The sequence below is a fragment of the Pteropus alecto genome, unplaced genomic scaffold, assembly GCF_000325575.1.
Source record: "Pteropus alecto unplaced genomic scaffold, ASM32557v1 scaffold5, whole genome shotgun sequence".
Lineage (NCBI taxonomy): Eukaryota > Metazoa > Chordata > Mammalia > Chiroptera > Pteropodidae > Pteropus > Pteropus alecto.
In genome coordinates, this window is record NW_006441953.1 from 21189407 (window position 1) to 21207564 (window position 18158).

The following is an 18158-nucleotide window of genomic DNA, read 5'->3' on the forward strand; positions in this document are numbered from 1 at the left end:
TCCCTACATGATTCCCAACAATAAATAGATACAAGCAACAGGTTCTCAGACAAAATTGGTGATTTGTAATTGCTTTCCCCAGGGAAAAGATTGACCATAGTGGTGCGCTCTGGGCTTTGACATCAAAAACAAGCCTTTCCAGAGGGCTGATTTCGAGAAAGTTTCCAGCAGAATTATTAGTCTCGACCAACTGTCAGAGGCTACAGAATGATACATATACGGGGAAAGTACCACCCATACGTGTGCTGTAGGTATCCGTGTGGCTCACTCTTGTGCTTCCTTCATACTCTTTCCTCAAATGTCACTTCAGTGAGGACTTTTCTGATCACCGTAACTTACTTATACCTCCATCCCCTCCCTCCATTCAACATATTCACCTCTCCTTGCCCCATTGTCCTGTCCTTGCCCCGATTGTAATATAAGCTCCACACATTCCTGGTTTTGTCTGTTTGGTTCACTTGTGTATATTCAGACATAAAACAGGAAAACATAGTAGGAGCTAAAAAGGTATTTTAAAATTTTTATTTATTTAATTTTTAAGTAAAGTTTTTATTTTGAGATAATTGTAGATTCACGTGAAATTTTAAGCAATGATACAAAGAGATCTTATTTACACTTTACCCAGTTTCCCCCAATGGTAACGCCTTGCAAAACTGAAATAGGATATCACAACCAGGATTTTGACATTGATGCAGTCAGGATACAGAGCGTTACCATCAGCACAAAGATCCACCGTGTTTCACTTTTATAACTATATTTACTTCCCTCCACTCCTTACCCTTAATCTTTTGCATCCATTCATCTGTTCTCTATTTTCATACTTTTATGATTTCAAGACTGTTATATAAATGGAATCATGTAGTACGTAACTTTTTGAGATTGCCTTTTTTTCTCTCAGCTTAATTCCCTTGAGATTCATCCAGGTTATGTGTATCATAGTTCACTTCGTTTTATGGCTGTGTTGTAGTCCATGATATGGATGCATACCTGTGTGAATTATTCACCCCTTGAAGGACATCTAGGTTGTTTCCAGTTTTGAGCTGCTTCAAGAAAAATAAAATGCTGTCAGTATTTGTGTAAAGGTTTTTGTTTGAACATATGTTTTCATGTCTCTGGGATAAATGCTCAGGAGTCCAGTAGCTGGGTAAATGGCTGATGTGTATTTAGAATTGTAAATACTACCTGACTTTCTAAGTCTCTGTACTGTCTTACGTTCCCACCAATAATGTGTGAGTGCTCCGGTTTTCCAGTTTCTCTGCATCCTCACCAGCCTTTGACCTTATCCCTCTTTTTATGTTTTATTTTAGTCATTTCAATAGGTGCTTATTGATGTCTTATTGTAGTTTTATTTTGCATTTCAATAATGACAAACGATATTGAATATTTTTTCATATAGCTATTTGCCATCTTTATATCTTTTTTGGTGAAATGTCTCTTCATGTCTTTTGTTCATGTTCTAATTGGAATGTGTGATTTTTATTGTTGAGTTTTGAAAGTTCTTTGTATATTCTAGATACTAGTCCTTGGTGAGATACGTGGTTTACGAATATTTCTCTCACTCTGTAGCGTGTTTCTGAACAGGCTAAAATCTCTTGACTGAGATTTTAGAACTTGTAGACATTCAGCTTATCAGTTTCTTCATTTATGAGTCATGCTTTTGATGTCAAGTGCAACAACTTTTTGCCTAGCCCAAGGTCCTGAAGATTTTCTCCTATTATTTTTCTTGAAGTTAATATTTTAGAATTTTACATTTAAGTCCATGATCCATTATGAGCTAAGATTCTTATAAGGTGTAAAATCTCAGTCAATGTGCCATTACTCCAGCACCACTTGTCAAAACGCTGTCTTTTCTTCACTGAATTGCTCTTGCATGTTTGTCAAAAATCAGTTGTACATAATGGTGTGGATCTATTTCTATATTGTATTGTGTTTCAGTAAACTATGGATCCATTTCTCTCCCAATACCACACAGTCTTGATTACTGTTGTTATGTAACTATTGAAATCAGATAGAATGATTTCAAGAGTTAATCTTTTTTTCAAAATGATTTTAGCTATTCTAGTTCCTTTGTTCTTTCCTATATATATTTTTAAATAATCTTGTCTATATAAAAGAAAATCTTGCTGAGACTTTGATTGGAATCATGTTAAAACTATATATAAATTTGGGGAGAATTGACATTTTTGATCAGTCTTCGAACACAGTATGTCTCTCCATTAATTTAAATGTTTTATTTTCTAATCAGAGTTTCAGTAATTTGAGCATGCACGTTTGATTGTGTTTTGTTAGATTTATACCTAAGAATTAATTTTTCAAGCAATTGTAAATGATTTTGTATTTAAAATTTTGGTGTCCATATGTTCTGTGCTAGTACAATTGATTTCTCAGTAAAACAACTGAATATTTAGGTAGTATCTTGTGACCTGGCTGAACTCACTAATTCTAGGAGTTTTTTTGTAGATTCGATCATATTTTGTTAATATTAATAAGAGGTCTTTGTGTATAGTTTTTTTGGTTATTGTCTGGCTGTGGTATCAGGGTAATACTAGGTTCATGAAATGAATTAAAAAGTATCACTTTCTTTCTATTTTCTGGCAAAGATAGCCAAGAATTGTTAATTCTTCTTTATACATTTGGTAGAATTCTCCAGTGAAACCCTGTGGCCCGGGGTTTCTTTTTTTTAGGAGTTTTAAAAATGTAAATTCAATTTATTTAATCATTACAGAGTAGGTCAAGTTATTTATTTCACTGATAGATTATTTTAGTTATTATTTTTTGAGGAATTGATCCACTTTGTCTAAGTCGTCTAATAATGTCTGGAGAGTTATATGTAGTGTTCTCCTATTATCCTTTGATATCTGTATGTTCTGTAGTAATAGCCTCCTTCAAAAAAAATATTTTTAAATGAATGGATTAGTTAAGAATACATCTTAAATTTTGAGTTCATTAAAGATATATTACTTCTAATAAGTCCAAAGAAGTACTTTTTGATTTTCTTTATCCCCGTATTCTACCCACAGTATTTCTATTTCATTAACTCATTAAGTTTATCCACCTAATTGTTCAAGCTGCTGACTAAGTCATCTTTGATTCTTCTCTAAAAAAAATCATTCCCGGCCCTCCTAATTCTGTCAAAATATATCCAGATGCCAACCAGCTCTCATTTCCACTCCAGGCCATGCCACCGTCATTTCTCACCTAGATCACTCTGATGCCTGCATAGGTGTTCATTCTGCCAGTCCTGCTTCCCTACAATTCATCCTTTACATAACCGACAGATCACGTAATTTCCCTGGCCCCTGATGTGTCTTCCCAGCACATGTAGACTGAAATCCAAATCTCTTACCTTGGCTATCATGCCCTACACACTAGTAGGCACAAGCTAGTAGCCCCTGTCTTCCTCTGTGAAATCACATCCTAAAGGTCTCTCCTTGCTCAGTATGGTTCAAAAACCACATCCTTCTTTCTGTTCCTTGAGGATGTCTGGCTCACCATCTGCTTGGGGTCTGTGCCCATGATCTTCCCTCTACTTGACATGCTTTTTCCCCTAAATATCTCCTGGTTGACAGTTGGCTCCTTCTTATAATTCAAATCCCAGCCGAACTGTCTTTTCTTCGAGATGCCTGACCATTCAACCTACCGACATTTTACTCTACCAACCTGGGTTTAACAGTCTCCATAGCGCTTATTCGTATGTGGTGTTTTCTTATTTATTCCTTGTTAATGTGTTGTTTTTTTATACTGAGGTGTAAGCTCCATGAATGCCAGGGCATTGCCTTTCTTCATTACCGCTGTAGCTTCAGCATCTAGAACCATGTATGGAACATAACAAGCGCTCAATACATAATTTCTTCATAAATTAATGAAAGCGCTGTTCTTAGTATCATCTATATCATAATCTTATTTCACTCTCTAAAAACATAAAGGAAATGTTCTGACCCCCATTTTATAAATAAGAAAGTGAGGCTTTAAAATAATTAGCCCAGCGGCAGTACTGTAATAGTGTATTTCTTCTGCTTATGCCAAATGTAGGTCCTCCATCACTTACAGCAAATGCATGGGAGCAAAACTTCAAAGAGTGTGTTGCTAACCTTTGTTTGCGAATCTTTTTTTATTTTTTATCTTAGACACTTTCAACTTAAGTTATGAAAATTTCTGGAAAGTAATCTTCACGATCCCATTAAATGATTATACCACCGAGTCTGGTGAAAGTGTGGAAGGGTTATAGAAGACAGTAAATTACCGTTAAATCCATGTAAGTCTATGATTTCAGGAGTGCATCCTTCTTTATTATATTATTATATTACATATTATTACACTATGCACATCTTTTTGTGCATAGTATTATAGGAAAAAATTAGTTCCCACTAGAATTGTTATAACTGTCAAAAAAAAAACTTATCTAGGTATTTAAAATATGAAGGATGCATATCCTATATGTACTAAATCTCTATATTTATATAAAACAAGCAAAAACAAATAAACAAAAACCGGGAGTATAAATTAAAGGGTAGAGAAATCCTAGAACCATCCCAAGCCACGTAAGAATGAAACAAACAAACCCTGCGCCTTTAGAGAAGGCAAGCCTGTAGTTTTCTGGCTTTCAAAGCAAGTGCCTACCTCTATAACACTGTCTTTTTAATAGAAAAGTACTTTGTGAAAATTGCAATTGTTCTGTTAACTTAAGTCCGTTGGTAGGGAGCTAGCAAGTTGCAATTTGCCTTGTAGAAATATGAAGAGCTGAGGCACTTCTTTCCCTTAGACTAATGCAGCAAATTAGTTTTGCAGCTCAGTTGCCTGGAGGCAGAGTATAGGGGCTTAAAGTTCGTGGTTTCCAGGCTACTGTGTTTTAAAGGAAATAATGATTTTCCCTAATATCCAAATACCTGAGCCCGGACAATGCAGAAAACAGAGCCAAATTTCAGTAACAGCTTATTTTCCACTTCTGTGCCCATGAAGCGTATTATATTTATCTGTGACAAAACAGAATTGCCTCCATTGGGTGGCAAAGCTTTACCCCTCTTTGTTCAGAATCAGGGGGCTCTCCCCCAGCGAGCCTTTCCACCGCTTAGACTTTCTGAATGTGATTAACACCGTAGCAGGGAATTGTCTGATGTCTGACCTTGAGTGGCAAGCTCTCCTACTTCCCTTTTATTTTTGGAATCATTTTGCATAGCCTTGGACCCTGAGATTCTTTCTCAGCAGGCTTGATTGCATTAGCAGTCTCCCTTTATTAATATCCATAGGGTTTCAGCCCCAGTGACCTGTCATCTGTCCCCTCACCTGCTTACATGCTGATTCATTGATGAGCTGGCATCATAGGCCCCGCCTCCCTCTGAATGGTCTGTGAGGTTTGCAGTCGCTCCTGGAGAGGGGATGCTGAGCTGAACCACAGTGAGTTACTACAAGTGTGAACCGGCAGCCTATCTGTTGCCACAGAAGAACTTGGTGACCATTCTGAGAAGCAGCCCTCTCTCACCAACGTGTTACTGTTTTATCTCTATCGGCTTCTCTAGCTTTTTAAAGGAATTTCTGATTCAGGCACTCACAGCTAATTCCACAGGAGTTGTAAGGCAGCCTGTGACATAAACTGAGACAGAAGTTTCCCCCTCAGAGACTGTCTTTTTTTTATTGGCAAAGACTTCTGGCTCTCCTCAGAGGAATACCTTGTTGCTTAAGATGAGTGGCTGTAGAAAACGATGTAAACGTGAAATATTGAAATTTGCCCAGTACCTTCTCAGACTATTAACAGGTTCTCTTCATACAGGTAATGACTTTTTTTTTTTTTTTTTAATAAAGGCTGGTAGAGCATGGTAACGACATTGAATCGAAATAGAAAAAGGCTCACTATTTCTGTGTTGTGTTTCTTTTTAATGTCAATAAAATACAGTTTTGTGAGTATTAGCTGAGATTCATGTTTCTAAAATTGTGTGCAGTGCAGCTCTCATGTAGGGTAGAGCTGGATTCAGTGGATGTGTCTTTTATGTCTTTTTGGCAGTATTACTGTTATATGTACCTCAGTAGAAGGAAACGGTGTCTGCAGAGTAGAAAGATTCTTTTTTAAAAGCTTGATTGTGTGAGGGTTTTTTTTCCCCTCTTCTGCTTGCTGCAGTTTGCTGGAAAATCACATAGCTGTATTTAGAAATTCTGCAGGTATTCAGAAATTCTTTGGAACTCTTTGATCATTTTAATCCATAGATTATTTCTAGCATTTGGTCATAGAGCGTGTCAGTAGAAGAGTAGAGCACGTTTCTTTTGGATTTCTGAATTCCTTGCAAAACGGGAACAAAATGTGAAAACAGCTGAAGAGTAAATGTCCCTGAGAGGTCTGATATTTGTTTCATTGCAGTGGATTTCAGTGTTTAAAAATTTGCATGATTGAAATAGAAAACTCTGTTTAAATCTAAGTGTTGAGAGCAAGAAAATAATTTTTTTAAATGTTCCGAAATCATGAGCCTGAACCAGCAGTTTTGCTGCCCATGAAATTCCTAGGGAATGCTGTCATTAAGGTGGTGACAGGGGGAACCAAAACTACTTTAACTCTGGTAATAGATATTTTTAATGGACCGTCAAACTTCTGAGAGGCAGAGCTTGGTTGATATAATACTGTACTTAGATTCTGGCCATGAAGAACTGTTGTTAGCTTTGTGTTTTTGCCTTATGTTTGTCTTCTTTAATCTAAATAACGAGAAAGGAGATTTCGCAACAAAACCTATACACGGCAATGCAAGGTTGAGAGATTAATTTGAGCACCATTTTCTCTAGGAAGTAAACTCCCTGATTAATAACCGAATTGCATGTATGATTATATTGACAACCTAATAAGCAGAAGCAATTTCGAGAGAATAACTGTGAAAATCAAATGATTTCTGAGAGCATTATTAAGTAGTAACAAATATTAATGGGATTGTTATCAGACGCTAATCTTTAAGCAGTGCAAATCGTGGTGACTTTTGATGCTTTTAAGAGTAATCATTGAGAGTCTATACCTGACTTTTGTTAACTTGGAGCTCTGTTTTATTTTTCGCCCAGTGTTTTTATTTCTATTACAAATACCTACTCCCATCAATATGATTTTGTTTTATTATACAATGTGATCAATAATAGCCGTGTAATATTTGCTTTAAATATTCAATCAAGGATGATGTGCCATTTGTGATATCATATCTCATCGAATAATACTCAATATGTGATCTTTTATCTTGCTATGAAATTAGAGAAATATTTTATAAAAGAAAGCTGTCCATGAAGTTTCCATGGTAGTTTGTATTTTCCTTTGATAAAATTTTAAGGTTCTACCTGTTTCTCACTGGAATTAAGTGCAGTGCTTTGCCTTTTTCTCTCAGTCTGTGCAGAGTTTTCTTAAACTTCTGATTTTGAATAATTTTATGAAGATAGTAAATGGTCGCGAAGTCGTAAACCATAAGTATTGAACCCAAAATACAGTGATTGTCTAATGACAGGATGCTAATTTATAATATGAAATGTATAGAAAGCTAGTATAAGGCAGCAATATTTTAAGCCTTATTTAATGCATATTTAGAAATCAATATAGATGAGATTCCTTCTCTTTTGTTTTGAGCCACAGGAGAAAAAAATAAGAACTTTGAGAAATAGGACAGATAGATTATAATAAAATAGTAAGATAAATTTATGGCTAGGGAAATGTGATTACAGGAACTTGTGTGTGTGTGTGTGTGTGTGTGTGTGTGTGTGAAAATTCTTTTCAGCTCAGTCTCTAATACTAATAAATGCTGTAAATTCTGGCCAGAATCTTTACAAGTGCTCAAAATGCAACTTGGAAAAGCCAATTTATGTATTTACTAGAGGCTGTGATAATATACACTGTATATATTGCAGAACCTAATGTAAAATTCATTAAGGCACTTTCAAGTCCCTTAGCTAGTAATTAATGAAGAGGTAGGAAGCAGAGTTGAATTAGCTTTAAAAATTTGCTTTAAGGTTGGTTGGATATACAAGCAGTTGCTAATTATATTCTGAACAATCAACATATGTCTTTGTAGTTACCAAAAATTTAAAGCAATACAAATATGCCTTGGATGATTTCCCCACCCCACCCCCATTTTATCAACAAGCCTTTTATCCTCACTTTTCCAATTAAAGATGTGATCTGAGGAAATAGTGATTTTGTTTTACATTTGAAAACAGGTTGATTGTGTATCATTTGGCAGTTGCCTTTCATTTGATACCAAAATGCACACGCCTTTACACAAACATAGAAAATTTGAAATGCAAAGAAATTTTTAGGGGCACAAAGTTTCCTTGGACATGTCTTATTAGTGTTATCTCAAGTTAGAGGAAAACCGTTTTCTGAGAGCTTTTCATGGAAGTTTTGGCGATGACTAGGATCGCTTATAAATAATCTAATTAGTCATTTTTTTTCCCTAAAATAATCTTTATGTTAGAGAGTGATAATTCAATGGTAAAGATTTGTCCAGATAAAATACGATACTTTCATTTTAGCAGAAACTTTTTACATATTTTTATCATGGCAAATCACTTTTCAGAGAGTGGATTTTACAAACACATATATTGGTGTTACTGATCCTGAAAATCTATAGCATTTTTAAAGATTCTCTGTTATATATAATAAATCTCAGAAATTCATATGCAAGTATGACAAGTTAATGGCTACCATATTCAGTGTTGTGAGGTACAATACAGAATCAATTATCCTTATTCCTTCTCCCTATGAGACCTTCATGTACCATACTATATTCAATTCTAGAAGGGGCTCATGGTAACCAATATATTCTTGTACATCTAAATAAATAGAGATGATTTATAAGGGTTGTAATATGGCACTGGGAACATGAGAGTCATTCTGCTGATGGTCAATTTATGTACCACAGAAACCTACAGAACATCCTATCATATAAATACTAACCCATGAAGAAAGGATGAATGATATCACAGGTACCAATTTTTAAACTCTTCTTCCTCATATATGAAGTCTAGTAGTGGAATGTTTTATGGTACTTATTTTGAGGTTGTTGGGACATTTATCAATTCTCTGTACCTAGTTTTCTTAAAAACTCAAGACTCAGACACATTTTCCCGTTAGCAAGTATTCCCAAAACATGTGTCTGAGGTTGATATTGCCTGGAGCTCTGTTTCAGGCTTCTAGACTACAAGCTTCAGGTGTGGGAAACTAAAACAGCTTAAACCAAAAACATTGAGTTGCTGTTTAACTAGTGAGTTAAAGTATTTCAAATGGAATGAAATTATGTTATTAAAAGCACGAGGTGAGCATCCATCATTTCCTTAGATTAAATGGCAGAGAGAGTGATAGAGGATTTGTTTCATGACTTTGCACTGAGTGATTTCCAGCCTTATCTCTGTTGAAGTTTCTGTGGATCAAGCCAAATCACAAGGCTAGTGATATAGAAATTTAGGTATCTTTATGTTGCGTTTTTAAAGTGTAAAGAGAAAATAAAGGGTAGTCCTTAGCAAAATCAGATAACTACGAAAGCTTGTTTCACTTCCTTTTCTGTTCCCTTCTTTCTCCTTCCCGATTACAAATCACAGGATCACATTTTCAATCTCCTCTGACCTCCTCTTGTGACCTCCATCCCTGCCACATCTGAACACGGGGCAGATACACTGCATGCAAAGGGTATGTTGTTTTGAAGACCTCACATCATTAAAGATTCACAAAACTCACGTTTATCCTGGCAAAGATGATAGGTGTTTCTATTTCCCAGTTCACGTGGCCCTGATACATGTGACAATTGAAAAGACAGTTTATGCTATCCTTGATTAATTTTTTATTTTTTAATTTCTGTAATTTTTTTCTAATAAAGTGAGATTATAGCACTTATAGCACTGTGTGACATTTGCATTATGGAAATGCACATAAAATGCCACCGTTTCTCCCAGTTTTCTTGCACTTCTTCTATTGAAACATGCCCTCAGGTCAGAAGAAAAGCGAAGAAAAATGATGATGTGTTTACTTGATTGCCAAGGAATACCTATCAGTGGTATTTTTTTTCCCCAGAAGGATTTACATTTTCGATTTTATCAAAAGAACAATTTTTGTCTTCTGTTAATAAGTTTAACTTTTCAGTTAGGAGAAATGAGATATTTTGAGGTATTCAGCATCTTGCCTAATCATCTCAAAATCTGTCAGTTGCTGCTGAATGTGGTTTGAGGATCCCTGAGTTCAATGGACAAAACAACTGTAGATGCAGATTATTAGTTGCCTTTTTATTTCAGAAGGAAATTTACACGTTAATGTTTAAGAACCTTATAGTTTATGTCCTTCACCCCACAATTATTATATTAGGTGAACTCGCAGGGCGTAAAAACTTTCCAAAGAGATTTTTTTCGTCATTGTGCGAACTTCAAAGCTGTAATTGATCTCGTAGTCTTAGATATATGAAACTTGAAAACTCATTTGTAAGCTGATTGACCAAATCAATCAATATATCATAACATTTGGTCTAAAGGGAAGAGCTAATATTCATAGAAGGAACTGCATTTGCTACTACTGGTTAGGGTAAACACAGCTTTCCTGCTGGAACCTTTGACAATTCACATCGGTGCCTCATTTAAGTAGTCGGAGAAGAAATATTGAAGTTTCAAAATACAAGACAAAGACTGTTGAGAATATTGCATATTGATTGTTATGTGTATTAGTTATGTTCCTGGCAGGAAACAAAACTCATACTCAGGAAAATAATTTAATAAAGGGATTTTGTATGTGGACAGGGTGTGAAGAAATTAACAAGGACATTGCATACTTTGGAGCTAGTGACAGCAGATGACCCAATGAGCAAGAGATGGGAGCCATTTTTGAAGCCTAGAGAGGAGAATCATGCTGAGGGCTGCTTGACAGGAGATGAGGTCTTTAAGTCTAGGAACCCAGCTAACCCATGGATACCTGATAGGAAGGGAGCTCAGGTAACAAACAAACAAACAAACTAAAAACAGGAAAACTTGCTGGCCGCTCCATTCTTCTACCTTCAGATTTTTTGCTATTGCTTTCATTGGTCGACCCCACCCTAGAAGCCAGTGGTCAAACTAAGTAGAAGAAATATCTTCATGGCCATATTTATTATTTTATACTTGCCCATCGCATGTATTATTGCTGACTAGGCTTTCTTTCTTGAAAATAACTAGCATCGATTATGCTGCTTCCCCTCAAGAGACATTGAAGGTGGCATGACAAGCTAATCATACCCCTGGGTGACTTGTCAGGTCTCGATCATTCTACCACATCTTCTACCAACATTGTTTATTTTTTATTTTGACCACATAGCTACTTTCCAAAATTTCTCTGTGTGTTTCTTAAACCTTATAAGTCAAATAAACTTACACCTTCAAACAAACTGTTTTCTGAGGAGATGTCACCTTAATCAGCCAAATTAAATGACACATGAAAACAACATAATCTGCCTTGTATAGGAAGAAGGTATTATAACCCAGTATGATACAATTATGACTTGTGTTTGCTAGATAGGATGATGAGTTTTGTTTGGTAAGATATATTTTCTCTCTCCAAGTTTCTTTTTTTAGCATTAGGATATATTTGTGAGTTGGAAGGGGAGGGACTATAATCTGAGAAGCTTCCCTTACTTGTGGAAGAAATCAAGTCCAACTGGCCATGATAGAAATCAGCACTGATATATACATATTTTTTTGCAGTATATGCCAAACAGTTTGACAAACTAGTTTTTATCAAGCCTCTGCAACATTATCCATGCCTAACATTATCCATTTCTCCTCACTGGTAGAGAATCTGCAATAACATCAGAATGTCTCAAAATGTTCTTTATTTGGGACCAATGTTCACTTTACATTTTTAAAGGAGAACGTATAGGACTCTGCAGCAGGTCAACATAACATAATGGCTGGGAAGGGGCAACTCATCGTTATTTTCCGGGAGTGTGAGTCAAAAAATAACTGAACGGGTGGCCTGGATGGGGAGGAGTAAACTCATAAAAAGCAGAGTCCCTCATCTGACACCCTTCTTTATGTGTCTCATGTCTGGCTCACTAACTGGCTCTGTTTTGCTTCCTCTGATGTCTTTTCATCAGAATCTTAATGACCATAACATAAATCTATTACATTAAAAACGAAAAAGGATTATGAGACTGTGTTCCAAGAGAGCTGTTTTCTCTGCTCAACCCCCAGCTATGCTTCTGGGGGGCAAAAGCATGCACAGAGAAAGAGTTAGGAATTTCAGCTCAATCTCTAATCCTACAATCGTGAAAGTCACTCTGCTGCTCTGAGCTGGGTCGACTCTTGTGTAAAATGGGGATATTCCTACATATGTTTCTAATACTGGCAGGCATTCAAGAAATAGTAACTTTTGTCATTATTACTGGTCTGGTTATCTATAGGATGTTCTGTTTTTATTTTTGTTATTTTTCAAATTAAATTTTCTCCAAAGGTAATTGGATGCCTAATCATTATTACGTAGCCTGGTAATTAGGAACAAATAGGAAGCAAGCTATATAAATGACTGCAATTTTTAAACTCTTTTGCTTTTCGTTCATTAGTTTTCAATAACTATAATTGCCTTTTATTCATTTAACTATCATTTATTAAGTGCTTGTTAAGGGCTGAGCCTTGTGGTTTTATAAAGCTATTTCTTCATGATCCCCACCTGCCTCACAGTTACTCTGCCAGCAGAGCAAGTAAATGTGGGACAGTTAACTCGACAGACCAACACATGCTAAGCTTTCCAACTACAGAGGAGACCTGCATCTTGTGGTTTTAGCCAAGGAGGGGCGAGGACAATGGGCAACCTAGGTGATGCAATAAGCTTTTAAAGTATGTTTGTCTGAAAAAAAAATTAAAGGTAGAGAAGGCTGGAGAGAAGGGAGCCAAATGAGGAAGGTAAGAGAGCAGCTAGGAGGGAGATCAGTGGGATTATTTTGTAAAAAGAAGAAGTTTTGCCAGCAAGCTCAGTTGCAAACACTGCCAGATTGCTGCAGAAACTATCAGCAAAGCCCACCAGAAGGTTCTATTCCTTGTCCAGAGAAATAACTCTGTGGCTTACTGAGTGATCAGGTAGCTAATGTTACATTTCATCAGTTAAGCACCTGTTCAGATGCCGTTTCTTCCCCCTTGACCTGTCTTCACCCTCGGATGTGCGTTGATTTCCTTTCTTTCTGAGTCCTCATGGTACAAGTTATCTGTCCCTTATTGTTCCACATTTAATTATTCAGCAACTCCGTATTATTTCACAGATTCATGTGTTAGAGCCACATCTCAAATAGATCTGAATCCTGTAAAAAACATAAAAATATTTAATTCTCCAGCTCTACCTTAATGCAAGTGTTTACTGTATAGTATCTGTTCAAAAATATAGGTTCGTGGGAAGATATCATAACTAAGTATCAGTTTCATCTTCCATATAACTTAATGTGTTTCTGAATCACATTATTGGACTGGAGCTATAACCATTTGAGCATCCCACTGAGAACCTATCCCAAGGTGCCAAATTTAGGATGCAGTGGGACTAAGACATAAAACGATATTTGTTAGAAATCAAACTAGATCTTTGTTTCATTACACAGTTCTCCCCGCTGCGAACTCAAACCCACTCTGAAGAACTATGTGATGACTTTAATTCTCAGCTCAACTGTCGTCTTAGCCACTTCTCGTCCATCCAATCCAAAATAGCCCCACCCATAGTGACTTTCCTTTATAGCACCTTTTTGGAATTTATTTTACTGATTGGGTGACCAAAATTGGGGCACTTTGGAGAGTAACAGGAGGCAAGCTTGATAATCACAGAGGCATGAATACAGGCACAAACTGAGACCCTCCCAATCAAACTGAGACATTGGTTCAGCCTCTCCATCGAAATTGCCACTATCTGAAATAATTTAGGTTATTTACAAGAGTCTGTATACCTGGAATGTAAACTCCCTTTTAAGGATCGTGTTTGTTTTGCTCATTGTTGTAATCCAGTGACTAGACCTTGCCTCGCACATAGTAAATGTTCAATAAGTCGTCAGTCGTTGGATGTATGATGAAATTGCACACCAGTGCTTTTTCTGGGACGAAGCTACGACATCTCCTGTCTGTTTCTCTATGTGTCTTTCCTAAAGTTGGTAGGATTGTGATTAATTTTCTGTATCATTTCTGATCTTGGCTATGCCAGCTACTCATGCTGATCTCTGCAGTGGTTCTGCCGCTTTCTTATCTCTGCCCAGTACTTCTTTCCATTTCAGAAACTGTTGTAGATAATTCTGAGCCCTGGAAGTCTGAATTATTATCTTTAATTGTGCACAAAGCGGGTTATAACTGTACATTTTTAAATAGGAGTAGGTACTGTATGCTTACTCATTTGCCTCAAAAGTCAAATAGCCTATGGATGATTTATGTACACCTGTCTATGCGTTTGTATTTTTTTTTATTTTTCTACGATGAGCATAATATATGTATTATGATTTAATTGTGATGTTTTTAAAATGCTATAAATTTATAGGTTCTTCTCACTTTTAACTATGGTAAACCTACTGGAAACAAAAAAAAAAGATACTACCTCAGATGTACTATAATGTTAGAGGTATTATAAAAAATATTTTTGGTTTCAGTTGATCTGTTTTCCATTTGTAGTTTTCTTTTCCAACTTGCTTATAACTCTGAGAAAATCATAAATTCTCCTAGCTCATTATCTTCTACAATGAGGAGATTTCTGTTTTGCAGGATCAGAAGGTAAGAGCCTTAAAGCTTGTCAAATCAGTCATGTTCCTCTGTTATAATATGTCATCAAGACACATAGAGGCTGTTTTATTACTAGGTATTCATAAAAGAGTTTCCTAACCATCATATAATCCCCTGAGCCAATAAAAAGTCAAAAACCTTTAAAGAACTATGAAGCCAGTTCTATAGAAGTCTTTTAGAACTTTAAAGATGAGTTTTATGCTCTGTCTACGATCCCCAAGGGAAACTCTACAGCCAACTCCTGGGCATGTGCCCAAATACATGCAAATGCACCTTCCTGATGATGCCCCCTTCTTTCTTATCTCCAAGTGAAAGCATAGCCTGTGATCTCTGAAGTTTAAGAAGCTTGTTCAAACTCAAATTAGTGAAAATGTACAACACTAAGACAGCAATAAAGACAGCATTTTGTATGTCATGGTACTTAAATAGTTGAGCTAGAATATATCATTAGATCATAGACATGTAAAATCTCAATGGAACATAAAAATCACTTGGTCTTACTTCTTAATTTTCAGAAGAGCATATTGAGGCCTGGGCTACTCAAGCTATTTTACCGAAGTCCTGAGAGCTAGTGAGCCCTGTTACTAGTCCATTGCATTACCATTCCCGAAGAAAAGTGAGCTCACATCTGTACTTTGCCTGTGGTGGTGATATGATGTGATAGCAATACCTGGTTTTGGCAGCCAAGTTGACCTGATCTTAAATCTTAACACCATCTCGTCTTAGCAAATGACCCTGGGCAAATTTACATGATACCTGTTTCCTCATAAGAAAAATTAAGTGATCTCAGTTCAAGCGACCACTAGGTTCTTTTTCAAGCCAGCATTTTTAAGGATAATAGTTGAGTCAGTACTCATTCGGAGAGTTTTAAGGCCCATTTTGGGCACTGATTTCTCAATGCAGAATATAGCAGCTAACACCATCCAAACACCAAAGTGTGGTCAGTGTATATCAATTTAAAATTTTCAAAAAGAATAGAATATCTGGATCAGAGAGCTCTTTGAAAAATGATAAAATTTAAGATCTGTGTACTTAAAGGGTTATATTTCATTATATTTTAATACGCTCTTATCAAAAATCCTCTCCTACCTAAAAATGCCAGATAACTTGTTTATCGTTTCAATATGTGCAGCATAGATAGTTTCGCTAAAAGTTTGAGTCTAAAGTTCTTACATTTTTTAAAAATTGGTAATTAAAGAAAGATTTTTTCTTCACTAAAGGTTAAAATTAATAACGTCGTTCATCTTGCCTATTCTATGGGATGTAAAGTGTAATAGACTGAAAAAACAACAATGAAAAGTAGAAATGATCTATTTCAGAAGTCAGTATTAAGAACTTGCATTTTTCTTAAATTCATTATGAAATATAAGGAAATGGGAAGTATGTATAGACATTAACATCAAATCTTTAGAAAAGCCAAATTTATTTAATAATATTCATTAGTTTATATTTTAAGACTTTAATCATTACCAACAAAATAAGATCGATGTGTAAAAGTATTTTATTATGAAATATGAATTTAAAAAATTTTAGAGTTAGTATGTAAATTTAAAGAATGTACAATGGCTACACACTCAGACTTCAGAACAAGAATACCAGTCATTACAAATGCAAAAATTTTAGGCTAATGCTACTTCTTCCTTTGTTTTTGTTCTATGTATCATGATATTGAAAATTTTTATTTCGTAAGCATTTTTTTTTCTTTTTACTTGCAAGACTGTATACTCCAGATCCTGACCTCTATAGAATGACATACCTGTGTTTGGCACCTGGCTTCACCAATCATTAGCAGTTATGGACAAGTTACTTTGTTTCTCTTAGGCTTGGTGGCCTCATCTATAAAAGAAGTTAATGATAGTGTCAACTTTACAAAGATTTTGCTAATTATGCAAATAGTATAGACTTAAGATGTAATTGTAAGACAAAGTGGTTGTTCGGTAAGAGTTGTTTTCATACTAATGATGTTCATGATGTTTATTAATTGTTTATTAATTAATTATTTATTGTGACTCTAGTCTTTGTGGCACATTCAGAGGATATGCCGAGGGGTTTGAAGATGCATGAGACACCAGCTGCTCAATAAAAAAGCTTAACGTCCAGTAAAGGAGTTAAAACATTAAGGAGTAAGAGTAAGGAGTAAAAACCCTACTACAGGTTTGAATGTGTTAAGTGCCAGAAGAGAGGTACAGACAATGTATTGGTAGAATTCAGACGAAGTCTACTTTGTGTTGGTGGCGAAAGAGTGATTCTTAGCAGCGGAAACATTTGAGCTGGATTTTAGTATCTATGGGTTTGCAGATGCTGAGTTGGTGGTTGGACCTACCAAGAAGAGCAGAGAAACAGGGGAAGGGAATCAATGGGATATACAGAGATTACTGCATTGCCAAGTTTCATTTATCCAGCAATTATTTGGCAAGTGCCTACCCTCTGATACACACTATTCTGGGAACTTAGAATGCATCGGTAAACAAAAGAGCATTACTTTCACGTGGCGGGAGATGGATAATAATCATACTAAGTTGGTTAATTAAATAGTACGTTAGTGGGTGGTAAGTGTTCTGGATGAGAATGGAATAGAAATGGGTTTAGGGGAGCTATGGACGTCGGAGTGTGTGTTAGTTCGTTAGAGCCGCCATAACAAAATGCCATAGATTTGGTGACTTGATCGACAGAAATTTATTTTCTCACAGTTCTGGAGACTAGAAATTCAAGATCAAGGTATCCGCAGGTTTGCTTTTTTCCGAGGCCCCTCTCCTTAGCTTGCCGAAGGCCCCTTTCTTACTATGTCCTCCCATGGCCTTTGCTTTGAGAGGACATGTCTCTGATAACTTCCTATGTGTCCAAACTTTAAGGATACTGGTAAGATTAGATTAAGGCCCATGCCACTGGCCTCATTTAACTGAATCACCTCTTTAAAGACCTTAAGGAACAGAAAGCAGGTCAGTTAGAAGATGCAGAGCAAAAGCAAAGTGAGTAATTGAAGTAATTGGAGATAAAGGCAGAGAAATCAAGAGGACTGGAATACATGAGGCTTACAGGATGTGGTGAGGACCGGAGCGGAACTGAGCCTGAGTTAAATTCAATCATGATGACCACTGGCTCATCTTTTGAGGTGTGTGGTAGAGCGAGAGCTGACAGCAACAGCCCACGGGCCAAATCCAGCCCGTTGCCTGTTTTTATGTGGTCCATTCATTAAGAATTTTTTCTCCATTTTTAAGTGAGTGAAAAAAAATCAACAGAAAAATAATAGAAAGTTAGAAGAAATTCGAATTTAGTATCTAGAAATCAAGTTTTAGTGGAACTCTGCTCTTTCATGTACGTGTGGCCTACGACCGCTTTGTATTAGAAAGGCAGAGTAGTCGTGAGGGAAAATGCTCATCCTGCAAAGCCTACGCTATTGACCATCCACCCCTTCCAGAGTAAGCCGTCTGACTCTTACCAGAGGGGTCCGGGAC

At 36.2% G+C, this 18158-nt stretch overlaps 1 protein-coding gene across 3 annotated transcripts in view; it reads left to right on the forward strand.

Moving 5' to 3' along the window:
- KCNIP4 (potassium voltage-gated channel interacting protein 4) overlaps positions 1-18158 on the forward strand; it is a 950399-nt gene that overhangs the window by 220705 nt on the left and 711536 nt on the right. The window contains exon 1 of one of the 3 annotated variants that reach the window (XM_006918965.1): positions 5436-5767. The exons of the other annotated variants lie outside the window; for them this stretch is intronic. Within the exon in view, the coding sequence (XP_006919027.1) occupies positions 5680-5767 (88 nt within the window). The 5' untranslated portion in view covers positions 5436-5679. Of the gene's footprint in view, positions 1-5435; positions 5768-18158 lie in introns of those variants that run through there. 3 annotated transcript variants of the gene reach the window in all.